This window comes from Protopterus annectens, chromosome 9.part0 (assembly GCF_019279795.1).
Source record: "Protopterus annectens isolate FY-2018-M chromosome 9.part0, PAN1.0, whole genome shotgun sequence".
Taxonomy (NCBI): Eukaryota; Metazoa; Chordata; order Ceratodontiformes; family Protopteridae; genus Protopterus; species Protopterus annectens.
In genome coordinates, this window is record NC_056743.1 from 101,431,849 (window position 1) to 101,451,586 (window position 19,738).

Here is a 19,738-nt window from a genome sequence, read left to right on the forward strand (position 1 = left end):
GTTTATTTACAAAAAAAAAAAAAAAAAAAAAAAAAAAAGAGAAATCTTTGTTTTTATTTTCTCTTGCATACTCTTTTTGCCCAAGTTGGTGACTATGATGTAGAATATTTAAAGAGTGCAGCTGTAAGGCAGAGTCCTTTGTTTGGGGTACTCTCTGCAAAAAATAATTCTATTTTATGGTTAGATTCTGGAGTAATAAGGGGGTCTATTTAATGACAAAGATTTGCTTTACCTGGAATTACGGTTGTGCATTGATTATAATTTTTGTCATTCATTATCTTTATCCACATTTTGGCCTTCAGCGTTGATGTCTTCTGGGAGCCTGTGTGCACTTAGTTTGCTCATTTTTTGGGGGACGTACACCTTTCTACATGAAGAGTAAGGAGGAATCTAGCTTTCTCCAATGTTTTACTTTGTGTCATTATAAATTGTTGATGTTTCGCTTGCTCTGAATCTTGATTTTTGTTTGTCTCACTCTTCTATTAATAATTACTGAATTTGGAAGGGGGGATTAAAAATTTTGAGGCATTGCATTTGGAAATAAGTGATTTATATATTTGCATTTTAGAAAACTTGTCATTGTCCTGAGTCATTCATGGTGCATGCCATATTAATTTGGAATCTAGTTTCTAAAGCATTTGATTCTTGAGCTGGAAATTTTATGTTGCAGGTCTGAAATCCTTTATTCGAATGCCACTTGACAACACAGTCCTTCATGTGACATCATTAACTGTTGGGTAACATGATGATCGTTTTCAGTATCTCTGCTGAGATCACCACTGATGCAATAGTTCATTTTAATGTTCCAGGAAAAGCTAACCACTTGCTCAAGTTCTCAGTGCCAACAGATTCCTCATTCCAAGCCTTATCCTATTGTTATATACTGTTACATATCCTTTTCAATATACGTGTTTGTTGTGAGAAGATGTAATACCTCATCCAACTTCTCCTCTTATTTTGTAGGCCTCTAAAAACGTCAGAATGATTTACAATGTCAGTAATAAACAACATGCAATCAGAAATTCTACTATACCTTTTGTGTATTTTGTAATTATCAAATAGATGAGATCAGACTCTATAGTATGTTTATACAAATGGGCCAAAATAACTACAATATTAATTTGATAATGATAGATTGTGTTTCTGATGGAAGGAATTCCAAAATAATGGACAAAGGGAAGTTAGAAAGCAATAAATATATTTAAAAACATTACCAAGAGAACAGCTTTACCAACACAGAGCTTTCAGGTATAAGACCATTCTTCAGTGTGATAAAAAAAATGTACTTCCTAAATACATTAAATACATAAAAGCAAAGACACAGCCAACCAAGCACATGCATGAATGCATCAATCATTAGTTCTTAAGGTTAAAAAACATTCATAAACAAGCCTTATCTGCGTTAAGCCTTATAATCCATCTATATTCAGCTATGTCAAGTCTATTATTCATGTCACCCCCTCTAATGTTAGGCTGTATTAGCTGAACTACTCTAAAGTTAAACTTATGTTGCATTTCTCTCTCCATACAATACTTAGAAAGAGCATTAGTTAAACATTTCTTCTAATATCTGAAATGTTATGCAATTCTCTTTAATTCTTTTGCATTTCCCTGTGTAAAATGCTGCACATGCTGAACATTTACATTTTCTGTTATATAAGTTGCAAAACAATTAATTTCAAACTTCCTCTGTGTGACAGGATGTATAAAAATGTATTCTTCGATATATATACTTACAATTTGCACAATTAAGGCATGGAAAGGAACCTTTGTTAAACTTAAAGTTAGATATTTTACTATTATTTATCTCTTTATAACAAAACTGTTGCTTTAAGTTCCTCGTTTTCTACAAGAAAAGTGTGGATCTTTACCAACAATTTTATTCAATTCTGGGTGTGCAGCAATAGTGATCCAATTATTTTTAATAATGTTTAGAACTCCATCACTTCTAACATTATAACTAGTAATATGTCTCATAGGAGTATTACTGTTTTCTTTATTCGTGTTTTGTCTTAAATATCCATTGTGCATAAAATATATACAACTCCACATCCAATAATAACTCTTTTATTCAACAAGTATCTGTTTTAGAGAAAAAAATGCAGGTGTTTAAATGTCTGCAGTGGCAAAGGATGAGTTTCCAAGCATATTTAAAGCTTGGAATTGCCCGCATCGATGAATGTCTCTTTTTCTAGACGTGGAAAAGGAGTTGCATGCAATGACAGTTACATTAGAAAACAACATTTTTATAATGGTGTGCTTCAAGGATAACACTGAAATTTTATTTTATTTATTTATTTTTTATTTTACATTTGTTGACCGGTCTAGTCCAACTGGATTTATGTCCATTTTCAGTGGAGGCCCGGGGAAAAAAGCTCCAGAGGTAAAAACAATTTTACAAATACAAATAATACATAGTACAAATGTGTTATGCAATGGGAAGAATAAAATGTCATCACATGTATTATAGATCTCAATGAACTAAAGAAAGCTAACTTAGAAAAAGAGGCCCAGGGAGAAAAGCTCCAGAGGTAAAAACAATTTTACAAATACAAATATTGCATAGTACTTATGTGTTATGCAATGGGAAAAATAATATGTAATCACCTATATTATAGATCTTAATTAACTTAAAAAAGCTAAATTAGAAAGAGATTAAGTTAGAGGTTAACTATTAACAATACAAAAAGGAAGGTAGGAAATATAAAAGTGAATAAAGTAATATTTACAAAGAAAAGGGATATTTTGTCAATTGAAGAGTTGAGGTAGATGGGAGGGTTCAAGTGGTTAAGGAAGGTTTATGGCAGAGTAAGGTGCAAACTGGTTAGTCTGGGTTGGTACAAGAGCAAATCCAGAAATTATTAAGATGTCTTAATAGTTGTTTCTTAAAGAGTGGAAGAGTGGACAAAGAGGAGATGTCAGATGGAAGATTATTCCATATTTTACCCACTGAGTTAGAGAAAAGGCAGTTGCCTGCAGAATTAATTGTTTTGGTAATATTAACAAGTAGTTTATCAGAGGAACGTAGTTGTTTTAGGTTAATATAGGGAGTCAAGAGGTTACAAAGAGCTGGTGTTTTAGAAGGTTGGTATAGAATTTTGTGTGCTATTAAAAGTTGTTGAAAAATGAGCTTGTTAGGGAGTTCCATCCAGTGTAGTTGTTTTAGGTTTAGGCAGTGGTGGGTTCTGAATTGGGATGAGGTGGCAAATCTGGCAATATTATGGTAAGATGTAGTAAGTTTCTTAAGGTTACTTTTAGATAGATCAGTGTAAATAGGGGAAGCATACAGAAGGGTTGAGATAAGGTGTGATTGGGCTAAGGTTGTCCTAGCCTCAGATGTGAGGAAGGGCTTTATCCTGTACAGGGATCCTATTTTCTTATTAACTGCTTTTATTGTACTGTTGATTTGACAATCATAGTTAAGATTATTATCGATAATAACACCGAGAAGTTTAGTTGTGGAATCAGGAGAAATAATGGTGTTGTCAGTTGCTGTAATACAGAAGTTTGACAAAGTCGACTTACGTGTAGGTGAAAAGAGTAATAATTTTGTTTTCTTTGGGTTAAGCTTGAGCAGACGACAAGGTATTAGTTAAATCATGATATAAATGATTTCCAGCAGGGACATATTTTCTCTTGGCCTAAAAGGGAAAAGGGGAACGATAACTTTTGGAAAGACTGCATGTATGATATAGATGTCATTGAGGAGTTAGACCTATTAATCATGCTACAGTGAAGCAGAATTTTGTATTTCCTGGTTTATCAGGAGCTGTTGCCTCTGCCAATCAGAGAACTTCAGATACAGGAATTAAGGAAGCCATTGGAAGGAATTCTTGTAACCCTCCTGAGCTGGGTGAGGATTTTCAGCACATATAGACTATACTGAAGCTGCAATTACCAGAGAGGGTGGATGTCAAACAGAGAACACCATCCAGAGGGGAAGGAAGAGGAGAAGGAATAAGAAGAAACTACAATGGCGCAGAAACACGTAGCCACTCTAACAACAGGGGACAAGTAAGGAATTTATTGTTGTAAATGTATTTGCTTTAACTTTGACTGACAGTGACTTTTCTTTGCTACAGAAGGCATGACACTGTATATGAAACAGATTTGTGAATTTTATACAGGCCAAAGACTTTTTAGGAAGCATAACTTAACGATAGATGAACATAATGCTTTACTTATGTTACAAAATAATGCAGACATCATGATAAAGCAGGCTGATAAGGGTGGGGCAATTGTGATTTTAGGTATAATTGTCTATGTCAATTGTATTAATAATTTTTTAAAGGATCAAAGTACTTTCAATAGAACTGGTCCCACTGTGCTACATAATATTATTTATGAAGTCAACAATCTTACTTATGAGTTACAGCTGTGTAATGATATTAGTTTGGAATTTTTTATTTCTTTTTTATCTGTCCCAAATCCCGTAACTCCTTTATATATATATATATATATATATATATATATATATATATATATATATACTTTCTAAGATATGTAAGGATTTAAATAACCCATCCATGAGACCTATTGTCGCAGGAAAGGGGATGGTTACTGAGCCAATTTTCCTTTATCTTAAACATATTTTAAGTCCATATTTAAATAAAGTCAAAAGCTACATCAAGGACACTGGATTTTCTTGATAAATTATATCAATGGTATGAATCTAATACCATTTTATCTTGTCACCCTCGATATCAACTCTCTTTTCACTGTCAAACCCAATGAGTATATCATAAATGCATTCAGAGAATTCTTAAAGATTGTATGATGGTTTTACAGGAAGGGAAATAGAAACTATCTGTTCCTTATTAGATGTACTTAACAGCAACATCTTCTTATTTTAACAAGATTTATACCATCAGGTATCTCGGGTTACGATGTACGATGGGGACCTCTGTCGCAAATACATATGCAAATTTAGCTTTGAATCATTGGGAAAACACTCATATTTATAATGGTGATAATGAATATAATTCTTATGTTGCCTTCTATACATGTTTTGTGGATGATGTGTTTTTGATTTGGATCGGCAATGAATCCGGTTTGGTGAATTTTGTTTATTATCTCAGTGCCACTACTGAATTTTTACATTTTAAGCTAAATTATTCGAAATAAAAGATAACCTTTCTAGATATTTGCTTCAGCATAGGGAATGAGATTATATAGGCAAGTGTACACTAAAAAGGATGTGGAAGTGATTAGATTCTTGCACAGGTCTAACATGCACCCACAACATATATTTAAAGGGATCATCAGGAGCCAACATTTTAGGTTGAGCAGACTTAATACTAATGAATACATTTATTATGAGCAGATAAAAGAAATGCACTGAGTTTAAATCTAGAAGTTACAGTTATGTTTTGCTAAATGATACAAAAAGTTATGTGGATGGCGGAAATACATAAATTAACAAGACCATATTTTATGCAGAATGGAGATTTAAGACAAAACCTGAACACAGCAAAAAGTAATGGTCCTATGAGATATATTACAAGTTCTAATGATAGAACTGATGGAGTTTAAAAATTTTTAAGAATAATTGAACCATTCTTAATGCACAACCAGAATTGAATAAGAGTGTTGGTAAAGATCTACATTTTTCTTTTAGAAAAAGGAGGAACTTGAAGCAACAGCTTTGTTATAAAGAGGCAACTAATATTAAAAGATCTAACTCTAAGTTTAAAAAAGGGCTCCTTTCCATGCCAAAATTGTGCAAATTGTAAGTATATATTGAAGGATACATTTTTTATACTTCCTGTCATACATAAGTTTGAAATTGTTTTGCAACTTGTGTAACAGAAAATGTTGTTTATTTAGTTAAATGTTCAGCATGTACAGCATTTTATATAGGGAAATGTAGCAGGAAATTTAAAGATAAAATTATAGAACATGTTTCAAATATTAGGAGGAACATAAGTTTAACTTCAGAGTATTTCAGGTAATACAGCCTAATACTAGAGGGGATGACATGAATAATAGACTTGAAATAGCCGAATATAGATGGATTATAAGGCTTAATGCAGCTGTTAGTATTAACCCTATTTTGAATGAAAAACAGATGAGAATATAATGTTCATATAAATTCCAACAATAACTGTTATTATTATTATTATTATTTAAGTTGTTTGATATTATGATGTGCTGATTTTAAGAAGTAAAATCTTTTATGAATTTTTTTAGCCTTAAGAACTAATGATTGATGCATTGATGCATGCAATTGGTTGGCTGTGTCTTTACTTTTATGTGTTCAATGGATTTAGGAAGTGCATCTTTTTAATCACACTGAAGAAGGGTCTTATACCTGAAAGCTCTGTGCTGGTAAAGTTGTTGTGTTGGTGAAGTTTTTAAATATATTTATTCCTTTCCAACGTTGTCTGTCCATTCTTTTTGGAAGTTATTTATTTTATTTTATTTTATATTCCTGTTTACTATGTTTACACTGGTTCCACCCCCTTTTTTCTAATGTTTTATGGAAGAAATGCCATTAAAATAATGACTTGTGATTTTTAGAATTATCAGTCACTTATTCATAAAGTTATTATGTGTTGGCTGAAATGATCTCAGACACACTGAGGAGAATATAATTCAGATGAATCCTCATTTTATTTTATCTACTGTGGCCATCATGCACTGTAAAATGTTGGAGATCAAGTGTAAAATTGTTCATTTGAATTCCCAGGAATTATGTTTTGAGCAAACTTTTTTACAAAGAATGCATATTTTTTTTTTTCAAAATGTCATCACCTGCTAGTTTGCTTTCAGTATTATTTGTTAAAATGGTTTCCCTTCATTTGGTCAAAAACATGAATGTCAGTATCCGAAAGGTAAACCTCATAACTTTGAAAATGGAAATATTAATGTTTTACTATGCATGCTCTGAGAAGCAATCTCTGCACATGCAAATATTAAAAACAAAACAAACAAAAAAAAAATACCCTTTTTTTCGTTGTCAGGCAAATGATCATACACTCTTCATACCCCTTGCTAATTTTATATACTAACTCTGGGATTGCACAATCTAGGGAAAGACAATATTCCCCTAACTGGGTATTGTTAATCACACTTACCTGTTGATCATCTGTATAGCTGACCAAATGTGCTTGATTAAACAGATGTTGACTTAACTCCCTTTTGATGAAACCAACATATACTGTTAAAACATAGTAGACCCTGGTTCTACATATGCAATGAGTAATGGATAGCAGAAAATTAAAGGAAAACTAAAAACGTTCAAGGTTTCAAATCATCTTGTTACTTTATGGCTTCCCAATTTAGGTGTAAACTCAGTTTCTACACAGTTTTATCCAGACACTTCATTTCATTCCTGTTACATATAGCTTATATATTTAGTTTAGGTTTTTTGTCCATTTCTTTCACTGGAAGGAATACAGACTGCAAAAAGGCAAACAAAATATGAAAATATAACTTGGTCATATGAAATAATAAAGGATAAAAGTAGCAGTAAAATATAAAATATGAAATAAATCACATTTTGGACATCATTAGCCAAATGGCAAGGTGACAATAACCATATCAGTTTACATTCTAGCTATATTCTATATATGTATATTAAAAAGTACCTGTGCTGTAGGAAGCTTTGAATCCTGATGTGGTGCTACTGGCTACAAACTCTACCAACATTGTGGTACTGCTGGATAATACCGATGGTGGTAGCATTTTATCACAGTATGTCTCCAACAGTAATGGAGCTGATTTACTATTTCCATCATAAATGCGTATATATTCAGTGGTGCAAGTATCAGAAGATGAAACAGCGAAAGACTGAAATTCAAGGAAAATCTGTAAGGGAATATGAGACTTTTTTAGATTTATGTTTAAAGTATTCAGATCTTTTCAGTTTTCAAGCAATTGTATGTGCCATGCATTCCAATGATTTTGAAAATTTCTTATCTAATGTATGCACTCTCCTCTTTTCATCCACCCAGTCATGACTTTTTTACTGGTTTATTTTTTTCCTCATCTGTCAGTCATTTTGCTTCTGCTACCATATGAAGTTGTATTTCTTTAATGACTTCTAAATTCAGATAATCATAAAGGCTTGCAAACAAACTCTTACTCCTTTCTGATTCACTGTTTTATCTAATTGTTATAACTATGTCTCACTCTCTTTCTTTTCTATGAGTTTATCAACATCTTAACAACTCATTCCATATCCCTTTCATTTCAATGAACATTTGTCATTTGCATTTTTGTACCAACTCATTGCTATTGGTATTCTTACTTTTCTTTACAATTGAAAGTTATTACAATCTGTGTATTAGTGTTGGAGCTTTTCTCCTCAAGCATCTGCTGAAAATGGGCTTTGCGTAGCCAGTGAACTAAATTAAAATAAATAAACAAATAAATAAATAACCTGAATAATTAAGAGTGAGCACCAGTCAGTCACACTCCCTATAGAAATTAAGTCAGCAAACCCCCTTTGAACATATAACACAATGATAATAGAGAGTCATTGTTTGAAGAAAATGGCTTGAAGTCACTAAAAGAGGGTTATAAACTTTTAGATGGCTTCTCATGAGGTCTTAAGTCTGGAAACTGCAAATTTTGCAAAAAAAGTCATTGGCTATTTGATAAAATGCTGAGAGTTAACTCATTTACAGTATTAACACATGTCAACTAATTTTAATAAAATGAATGAATATGTAAAATATCTTGGCATCAGATGAAATATTATAATTAAAAAATGGAAGAAATTTTGATGAGGTGAAGGTGGTCACTTTTATCTGCAGAAGACTGTAATACTTATCTATTATAGCCACTTTACTGTGTACACCTCAGATGTCTGACTGTGGTAAAAACAAATTAATAATATCAGTCACAGCAATGCACTTCAAGTTTGTTTCACACAAATACACAGCAATCACAATATAATAGTCCATCTTACTTCATACAAATGCATACTAGTCCTGCAAAGCCAGCCTAGAGTCAGTTGCTTTCATGCACAGAAAGCCTGCATCACCAACCAGTACTTATAGCTACTTCTGTGAACATTTCAGACATCTGATTGTGAAAAACTGATGGACATGTAAAGTATTTCAACTACTCACAAACAATTTTCACACATTAAAATATCCCAAGTTATTTAATACAAACCACATAAGTTAGACAAAGCTAGAATAACAGCAGTCGTTTGCATCCACCGACAGCCTCAGGAATTATACGCTGTTTTATCTGTAAAAGCCTTAGATACCCACTTTACTTCAACATATCAAATATGTCCTGCAAAGCCAGGATAATGAACAAATGACAGCATACAGTTAATAACTTTCCTCTATGGACATCCCCAACAATTTTATCTACTTTATCCATACACTTCTCAGATGCTCAACTCATATTAAAAAATCATTTGTAAGACAGCTCCATTAGTATGCCTCTAATAAAGTCAAAAATATAAAGTGTGAATCTCAAATCTATCATTATTTAGTAACTACAGCTCAAAGCAATTTATGAGGGAAAATACATTTTAAAAGGAGCAAATGGAAAATGACAGAAAAACTGAGGGTACTGTGAAACTGATAACAGTTCAACGGTATGAATATTTGGTTTTTTCCCTGCCAGTGCTTAAAAAATACCTGATACAAACCTGCCTGTTTACATAGATGCAGCCTGACTGCAGCATTCAGATCCTCATGGTGCTGTCTACAGACACCTAAGGTATTTGTAGTGTCACTGTATCCATTACCTTCCAGTGTCCAATGTTTTTGGACTTTCTACTCAGTGCCACTCACTGCAATCTAGGTAATGAATCACAGAACTCTCAGGGTTCAAATGTTCCATGACTCACTGCTTTAATCAGGTTAGGTTGGAGTGAGCAGATAACTTGTAATGTTGCCAATGTGTACTGCTTTCTTTAGAGTGTACTGCTCTTCTCTCAAAAGGGGCACTTTTCCCACTTTTTTCTCATGGTAAAAAAGCACGCCTGGCTGAATGGCAATTCTGGCAGCTGTACAGGTTGCCTGGCCTGTATCAAAGGCCAACCATACAGACAGAAAGAAAGTATGATAAGGGAAGGTCACGATTTTGCCCACCTGCTGTTGCTATCACAACTTCAAATGTTACACTTCATTCTCTATAAACCTTCATCTTGTCCTGCGCTCTCTTTCTTTCATCTCTATTTACATACATCCTCGTATTCTTCATACCTCAAATCAGCTACTGCTATACACCTACCAACTAAAAAAAGCAGTAGGCAAACTCTTATATAAATACTCCATTGCCCAAACTTGGATCAAACTTCCTAGAGACAGATGCTCCACCATTCACCCATCCCACTTTAAAGAAAAATTAAAACTCCATCTGCTTAACTTCAACTATTTGTTCTACCCTGCTGCTTCCCTCTCATATGTAACAGAAAGTTCACACCGGGGATCACACCAACAGCACTACTAGATAGGGGCCAAGGGTACTAGCTGCTAGTACAAGGGTCTAGGGAACTACTAAAGGGGCGGTGAATACCGCACAATGTGGCTGGGCTAATATATGCCTTCGGGTAGATAGCTCAGTACCAACCTATGAACCTATATTTACTACTAAAATGTATTCACATATTTTTTACTCTGCTAATAATATTTACATAATGTTTCAATTGTTAATTGTATACTCTACCTTCTGTGATTATTTCAAGTTTATGAATTTGCTTTGTTTTTTGTGAATTTCTTCACCCAGATTGCACAAAAGGTCTATTGAAATCAATGTACTACCACAGTAAATAAACTATATAAATAAAGAAAAGTGAGGCAGGCTTTATACTGCCTCTTACTGATCACTTGCTCCCTAAAGTGCCATGAGCTGTGAGTGAGAATAACAAACTAAGGGACAGTTGGGAGGAATACAGTGGGAAAGTGATTACTCATTTTACAAAAAGAAAATGACTTTACCTTGTTGCATTTACACATACACTACATGAACTAGAGGATATGTGTTCCATATATGTGTACACCTAACATCATGCAGTGCTAGTATTTGTTACCACTCTGTTATGATGTACACTCAAATGAATGAAACAGATAATGTAAAACACAAGGAGAGCAAATTAATGTAGAATAAGCAGTGCAGCCACATTAAATGAGGACAATATTATGTGAAATAATGTGGCACTGGTTAATGAGAACAACATTATGTAAGGTTAGTGTGGCAACAACATCATGTGAGATTATGTGAAATAATATGGCACTGGTTAATGAGTTAATGAGAAGAACATTATGTGAGGTTATGTGGAATAACGTGGCAACATCATGTGAGGTTATCTGGAATAATATGGCACTGGTTAATGAGAACAACATCATGTGACTTAAGTGGAATAACATGGCACTGCTTTGAGAACAATATTATGTTTGGTTACGTGCAATAACATGGCAATGGTTAATGACTTAATGAGAACAACATTATGTGAGGTCATGTGGAATAACATGGCACTGATTAATGAGTTCATGAGAACAACATCATGTGAGGAAATGTGGAACAACATAAAAAAACAACCGACCATGAACGAAACAAATGTGATTTATTAACATGTAGAGCTTTGCTAAGGAAACTCAGAGCAAAGACTGTGACATCATCACGCATAGGAAAGGGAGATTATGATGCTACTTTCATTTCTTTTGCAACATCGGATGAAATGGAGGCCACCCCAGAAGGAGAGAGTGAAGATGAAGGAGAGTATCCACCACTACCTGTAGCCCAATGTCCTGGGGAACGTGCTAAACATTTTCAGAGTGAAACTCCTTCAGGACATCAACAGGGTAAGAAAAGGGGTAGAATTGATTGAGGACAAAAGAACAAAAATGTCTTTTACAGCACAGATAATAAAAAAAAAAAATGAAATGGCATTAATGTTGATGAGGAGCCTATTTGGTCTGCTGATTCTTTGGTTTTGAATTTATTCTCCATAGGACTGTTTTACCTCGGTTACATATTCTGAAACGTGAACTTTTTGGACTTGGTAGATAATTGTATCTGATGTCACATTATTTTATTGAATTAGTCTATTTTTGCCTTCAGAATAATAATTTTACGTTAAATGGAGAATTTTTCCACCAAATGCAAGGTACAGCCATGGGGGCATCATTTGCCCCCATGCATGCGAATATTGTTATGGCTAAGTTTGAGATTGATAATATATATGGCCATTATTTTTTTAAATCTCACATAGTTAAGTTTTTCCAATAGATAGATGATTTAATAGTTTTATGTGATGGGGTATTAATGATGTCCAAAGCTTTATTCAGGATATACAGGTGAATAGTTTTGGTATAGAATTTGATGGAGTTCATATTGGTAGGCAGGTAGCTTTTTTAGACATAAGTTTGTTGGGAAATATATATGAAAGGATTTGTACTACAATTCATAGGAAGTTTGATAATTTTAATTTGCTGTTATATGGCACTAGCTGCCATCCCCACATTTAATGTCTATGTTACCATTTGATGAATTTTTATGGCTAGAAAAATCATGTAGTTTAGATAGCATTTTTATAAAGAAATATGTAAAATGACAGAGATGTTTATTAAAGAGGGATATAGTAGAGAAATGGTGGAAAATTCTAGGTGTAAAGTTTTAAATAAATATTATGGTACAGATTTTTAGATGGAAATCATTGTAATAATTCTTGTGAAAAAAGATGTAAAGAATTTATGTAAAAGTAACATCAATAAGGGTAAAGAGACTTATTTTGTTACTACATACAACATTTTGACTGAACAAATAGTCAAAGAAGTAAGGTATTATTGGCCTATGTTAAGGGATAAAATTTGTTGAATTTATTACAAAATAATATGCACATATCTTATAAAAGAGGAAGAAACTTGGCAGATATGGTGGCACACAAAAGTTTTATTCCACCAAATCCTGCTTGCATAACAATATACCTTTTATTATGGGCATATTTGCTTGTAATAAATGCTCTATCTGTAAATATATTGTAAATATATTTTCTGTCTTTAATGGGATTAAATTTTATCTAAATGGAAATTACACTTGTGATGCTTTAGACATTGTATATGTGTTGAAAAGTACTTGTAAATTGTTTTATATAGGCGAGATTTGTAGATCTTTTAAAATATGTTTGCAGGAACATATTAGATATATTAAAAAGAAAGTCCTTTGGGTGCACACCTTAAAACTTTCCATGCAGCTAATCCATATTATTTAAGGGGATCTACTGGGGAATGTGTTGATGATAAAGATAAATTATTGCACGTTACTTATTTTAAAGTATAATACCTTAGAGCCATATGGCCTAAACAAGGAATGCAATTGGAAGTATGTGATTAAATAATTGTTTCTTAATTATTCAACTATGTTTTAGTATTTAAGTGAACTAGTGTGATGTGTTTCTTACTCTTTGAAGGCTTTTTGGGCCAAAACACTAAGGGTGTTAATAAATCACTTTTGTTTAATTCGTGATTGGTTGTTTTTTTATAATTCTCTTTTTTTGGTGTTTTTTTATTTAATGTGGAATAACATGCCACTGGGTGATGAGCTTAAGACAACATCATGTGAGGGAATGTAGAATAATATGGCACTTGTTGATGAGTTCATGAGAACAACTTCATATGAGGTTATGTGAAATATCATGGCACTGGTTGAAGAGTGAGAACAACATTATGTAAGGTTATATGGAATGACATGGTACTTGAGTTAATGAGAACATGAATGTGAGGTTATGTGAAAAAACATGGCACTTGCTAATAAATTTATGAGTGCAATGTTATGTGAGGTCATGTGGAATGACATGACACTGATTGATGGGTTAATGTGAGCAACATCATGTGAAGCTATGTGGAATAACATTGCCCTGGCTGATGTGTTCCAGAGAACAACATTATGTGAGAGTATATGGAATAAAATGGTGATGGTTGATCATTTCATATGAACAGCATTATGCCAGGTTATGTGGAGTAACATGGCACTTGTTGATAAGTTAGTGAGAAGAACGTTATGTGAGGTTATGTGGCATACAATAGTACTAGTTAATGAGAACAATATTATTTGAGGTTATATGGACTAACATGGCACTGGATGATGAGTTAATATGAAAAACATTATGTGAAGTTATGTGGAATAATATGATGATGGTAGACAGTTAATGAGGGCAACATCATGTGAGGCTATGTGAAATAACATGGTAGCCATTGATGAATTCATGTGTGCAACATCATGTGAGGTTACATGGAATAACATGGCACTGGCTGAGTTCATGCCATCAGCATCATGTGAGTTTACGTGGAATAACACAGTAATGGCTGATGAGTTCATGCAAGTAACATCATTTGAGATTTATATGGAATAATATGACATTGGAGAAGAATTGATGCGAGCAACATGTGAGGTTATGTGGAATAACATGGCACTGGTGGATGGGTTCATTGGAACAACATCATGTGAGGTTATGTGGAATAACATGGCACTGGTTGTTGAGTTCAGGTGAACAATATCATGTGAGGTTATGTGAATAACATGGCACTGGTTGAGGTGTTAATGCAAGCAGCATTATGTGAGGATATGTGGAAGAACATGGCACTGGTTGATGAGATATAGAGAACAAGTCCATGGTTAAGTTGTTTACCTCTCAGACTCAAGATACAGGGTTAGTTTATCACCTCTGAAAGGAAAATTGCAGTCCATTTTAACCCTAGCCAAAGACATCTACCTAGTACTTATCTAAGAAGCTATGAATCTATTTGCAGTTATCTGGAATAAAATGCGGATGAGTCAATGAGAAAAATATTATTATTATTATTATTATTATTATTATTACTATTATTATTATTATTATTCCACTGAATGGCGCACAGTGATGGTTACCCCACTCCACAAAGGGGAAGCCACCACGGACCCCGGGAACTACTGGTCACCAAAGCTGTAGATGAGGGTAAGGTGCCTATTTGATCTCGCCAAGGCTTTTGACACTATCCCCTACTCTGGAATTATAGATAAACTCACTAAACTAGGTATAAATCCCTATGTCACAAGATGGGTTGCCAAGTGGCTCAATGACAGAACCCACACTGTCAAAGTAGCAGACTCCAAATCCGACTTCAGACCAGTGACAAGTGGAGTACCACAGGGTTCAGTCCTGGGTCCTCTCCTGTTTGGTATCTACTTCTCAGAAGTACAGGCTAACACAGAAGGTCTTTGGCTAACAAAGTTTGCAGATGACTGCAAACTAGGAGCCATAATTGAAACTCCTAATGATGTGGACATCCTACAAAAGGGCCTCACTGAGACAGATGCCTGGTGTCAAAGTCATGGCCTCAAGCTCAATGCCAAAAAGTGCATTGTCATCCCTTTTGGTAAAAACTCAGTACCCATGAACTACCACATAGGCGGTAGTCTACTTAACACCAAAAGTGTGATAAGAGACCTTGGGACACAGGTGGACAGTAGTCTCTCCTTTGATAATCACAGCACCACAGTAGTCAGGAAATCCTTCTACATGGCACACCTCATCACAACCGGTTTCTCATCCAGGAAAAAGAGTTAATTGTTCCACTCTACTCTTCACTCATTAGACCCATTATAGAGTACAATGCCCCTTTTGGTACATACCTCACAAGACATCTACAACAACTAGAAAGGCCATAGAAATACTTCACAAAGAGGATTACCAGCCTCAAACAGATGCCCTACGCAGACCATCTAAAAAAACTCCAGCTTTACTCTGTAGCATATCACCTACTCCGAGGTGATCTCTGCCTAACATGCAAAGCCATGTTAAATCCAGAGCTGTTGGACATGCTACACCTAAAGAAATCCCAATCACTTCGAGCTACACACTCTAGGGACCCAAAACTTGTCACCACAATCAACAGAACATGCTGGAGGGATAGATTCCTGTCACAGAGACTTGCCATACTCTGGAACAAGCTACCTACCTATCTATATCAAACAAAGCTCCTCATTAGCACTCTTCAAGAAAAATCTTGATGATTGGATGGGAGATAGGAAATTCACCCAAAGGATCACTTCTGTGGCTCTGCTCGACAGGGGCATAGGAAAATTATTTTCTTGGGTGGCGAAGCCAGGGTACCTTTTTGGCTAGGCTTATATAGGTGCTAGGGCCAATAGCCTAGTACCAACCTATGTACCTATGAACCTATGTGAGAGTAGGTAGAATAACATGGCATTGGTTGAAGTATTAATGAGAACAATGTTGTGTGAAGCTATGTGGAATAATGTGGCAGTGTTTGATGAGTTAATGAGACCAACATTGTGTGATGGTGTGTGCAATAACATGACACTTATTGATGGATTAATGCGAGCAACATCATATGAGGATGTGTGAAAGAACATGAGAGTGGATGATGAGTTAAAGAGAACAACTCCATGGTTAAGCTGTTGGTTCCCTATTAGAAGATCAATGATGCATTCTTTTGAATGTGTCTTGGTCGAACTCAAAAGCCTGAAACGGCAAAATATCGAAGCAGCTTCTAAGCGAATTCTTTCCCAGGGAAAGAATTTGCTTGGCTGCTTTGTTACTTTGCCATTTTTGGCACTGTACTGCGGTTTCGGAGTTGGTATATTTAAGTAGGGGGGTGTGGGGGGTGAAGCCCCCCACTTAATGTAATGTTTAAAGTATTTTTTTTGGTTTTGGTTGTTGTTGGAACAGCGATTTTTTCCCTAGGAAAAAAAATCGCTGTTCTGACAGTTTGAAATTGTAAGCTTTTGCTTACATAGGGTTGATTAATCACTGTTCACTTTTTTAAGCGCTCGGTGATCTAATATAGACCCTAAGCTGTTTACCTCATAGATTCAAGGTTCAGGGTTAATTTATCACATGTGAACAACATTATGTGAGGTTATGTGGAATAACATGGTGACGGTTGAGTTAATGTGAACAACATTATGTGAAGTTATGTGGACGAACACGGTGATGATTAATGAGTTAATATGAACAATGTTATGTGAGGTTATGTGGAATAACATGGCATTGGTTGATGAGTTAGAGAGAACAACTCCATGGTTAAGCTGTTTACCTGATAGACTCTAGGTACAGGGTTAGTTTATCACTTCTGAAAGGGAAATTGGCTAGGGTTAAAATGGTCTGCAAAGACAGCTAGCCTAGAACTTACCTATGAAGCTATGAACCTATGTGAAATTGTGTGGAATAACGTGACACTTGTTAATAAGTTAGTGAGAACAACATTATGTGAGATTATGTGGAATAACTTTGCAATGGCTAAGGAGTTAGTGAGAACAACATTTTGTGAGGTTATGGGGAAATCATAGCATTTGTTGATACGTTAGTGAGAACAGCATTATGTGAGGTTATGTGGAATAACACGGCATTTGATGAGTTAGGGAGAACAACATTATGTGAGGTTATGTGGAATAAAATGGTGATGATTGAGTTAAAGTGAACAACATTTTGTGAGGGTATGTGGAGTAACATTGCATCCACTGATAATTTAGTAAGAAGGACATTATGTGAGGTTACATAGAATAAAATGGTACTGGTTAATGGGTTAATGAGAGCAACATTAAGTGACATTATGGAGACTAACAAAGCAGTGGATGATGAGTTAATGATAACATTATGTGAGGTTATGTGGAATATTATGGCACTGTTTGATAGGTTAATGCAAGAGACATCATGTGAGGTTATGTGGAATAACATGGGACTCTATGAGTTCAGCATGCAACATCATGTGAGGTTATGTGGAATAACACAGCACTGTTTGAGTTCATGTGAAAAACATTATGGGAAGCTATGTGGAATAACATGGCACTAAATGATGAGTTCATGCGAACATCATGTAAGGTAATGTGGAGTAACATGGCACTTGTTGATAAGTTCGTGAGAAGAACATTATATGAAGTTACGTGGAATAAAATGGTACTGGTTCATGATTTAATGAGAACAACATTATGTGAAGTTATGTGGACTAACATGGTGATGGGTGATGAGTTAATATAAACAATATGTGAAGTTATGTGGAATAACATGGCACTGGCTGATGAGTTAATGAGAACAACATTATGAGTGCTTATGTGGAATAACATGGCGATGGTGTATAGGTTAATGCGAGCAACATCATGTGAGGTTATATGCAACAACATGGCATTGGTTGACAAGTTCGTGCAGACATCATGTGAGGTTATGTGGAATAACATGGCACTGGTTAATGAGACCAACATTATCTGAGGTTATGTGGAATAACATGGCACAGGTTGATGAGTTAATGAGAACAACATTATGTGAGATTATGGGGAATAAAATGATAATGGCTAATGAGTTATTTTAATATAACTGTTTTGGTACTGAGAATAAAAAGGAAAAAGTTTATTGAAAGTTTACTTGTTACTTAAAAAGTGAAAGGTAATGTAGCAAGATGTGATTTGTTAAATAAATGTATTATAGAGTGATGTGTTGGTATCTGTTTGCTATCTAAATCCTGCCAAATTCAAATGGTTCTGATCTGACAAACTACATAGTTTTGGTGTCATATCATTTGGTATAGAATAAATTCACTGAGCACTTTGTTAACACTTTTAACAACAAGGGATGTAGGTCATATGGACTTTTTGACTCAAGTATTCACAACGGAAAAATGTTCTCCTTTTTTCCTGTATTCTTTTCTCTTTTCTTTTGCTTGCAATTATTGCTTTTCTAACTTCTCATGTTAGGGTTCTGACTTGTTACTCTTGGATCCATGGTGGTAAAGGAGTTTCTCCTGATTTGCAACTCATATCAAGTTTTCCTTCTCTTTTAAATGTGTTAATTCTGCTTGCATTTTCCAAGGTATCTGACAAATTTATTTTTGCCGAGCTTTCATTCACTAGAACTTTGTTTCTGAAGGGCTTCCTTGGCTTGCCAAATAAGCATTGCTAAAATGTTTAATGCCATCTCCTTAAACATTTCACTCATCCTTTCCAACCTGTTTTATAGCCATTCCTCTTTTATTTGACAATCTATTTCTCCTGCTTTTAGATAGGGTGTCTGGTTCTTGTTGCTGCCCCCTCTTTTAATTCTGGAAAACAACATCATTCTCTTCCTTCTGTTTGCTAGACTACATGAATGCATTTCACACTAGTTTGGCCAATATTCTTAAGACCTCTTCTTCTAAAGAACAGAGGTATGAAACGCCCATTCCACAATATAATGCAGATATTGCTAGGCTGTCTCTGGTTAGGTAAATACTGAATACTAATAATGTTTTATTGAAAAAAAAAACATTATAAAGACTGCTAGCATACCTGAAAGGTGACATTGATCCTGGATATATTTTCATTTAAAAGATTTATATAGAATTTTGCAGGCAATGATGCAAATAAACATTGTTTAATGACTACTTACTTAAGAGATTGTTAAAAATAGCTTTGGTCCATAAAAATGTAGTAGAATATGCGCCAATGAGTTTGTTTGTCTTTTTCGGCTTTTCCTGGTTAGGGGTTGCCACAGCGGAACTCCGGTCCGCTAATAATTGGCAGTCAATTTTTTTTTATGGTGGCGAGTTGCCAGCCCGACGACCAACCTTCAGCGAAGGCACATCCATTCACGCATGTCTTTCGGAGGCCACTCGACCGCGGGGACATGAATATGCACCAATGAGTAATGATCTATAATGTGATGAGGCTAAGAGAAAGGAAACATGCATCAAGGTGTTACTAAAAAGAAGGCAACACCATCTAACATGGAGAGCTGCTGCCTGGGTGAGGGGGGTAAGGCAGGGCCCCCCACGATGGAAGCCCGTAAGGGATCACCGGG

The 19,738-nt window shown here is 34.8% G+C and overlaps 1 protein-coding gene across 1 annotated transcript in view; it reads right to left on the reverse strand.

Annotated features, from left to right (window-relative positions):
- Window positions 1-19,738, reverse strand: part of LOC122810500 (high choriolytic enzyme 1-like) — a 311,099-nt gene that overhangs the window by 109,454 nt on the left and 181,907 nt on the right. The window contains exon 10 of the mRNA XM_044082081.1: window positions 7,590-7,809. Within this exon, the coding sequence (XP_043938016.1) occupies window positions 7,590-7,809 (220 nt within the window). The remainder of the gene's footprint in view (window positions 1-7,589; window positions 7,810-19,738) is intronic.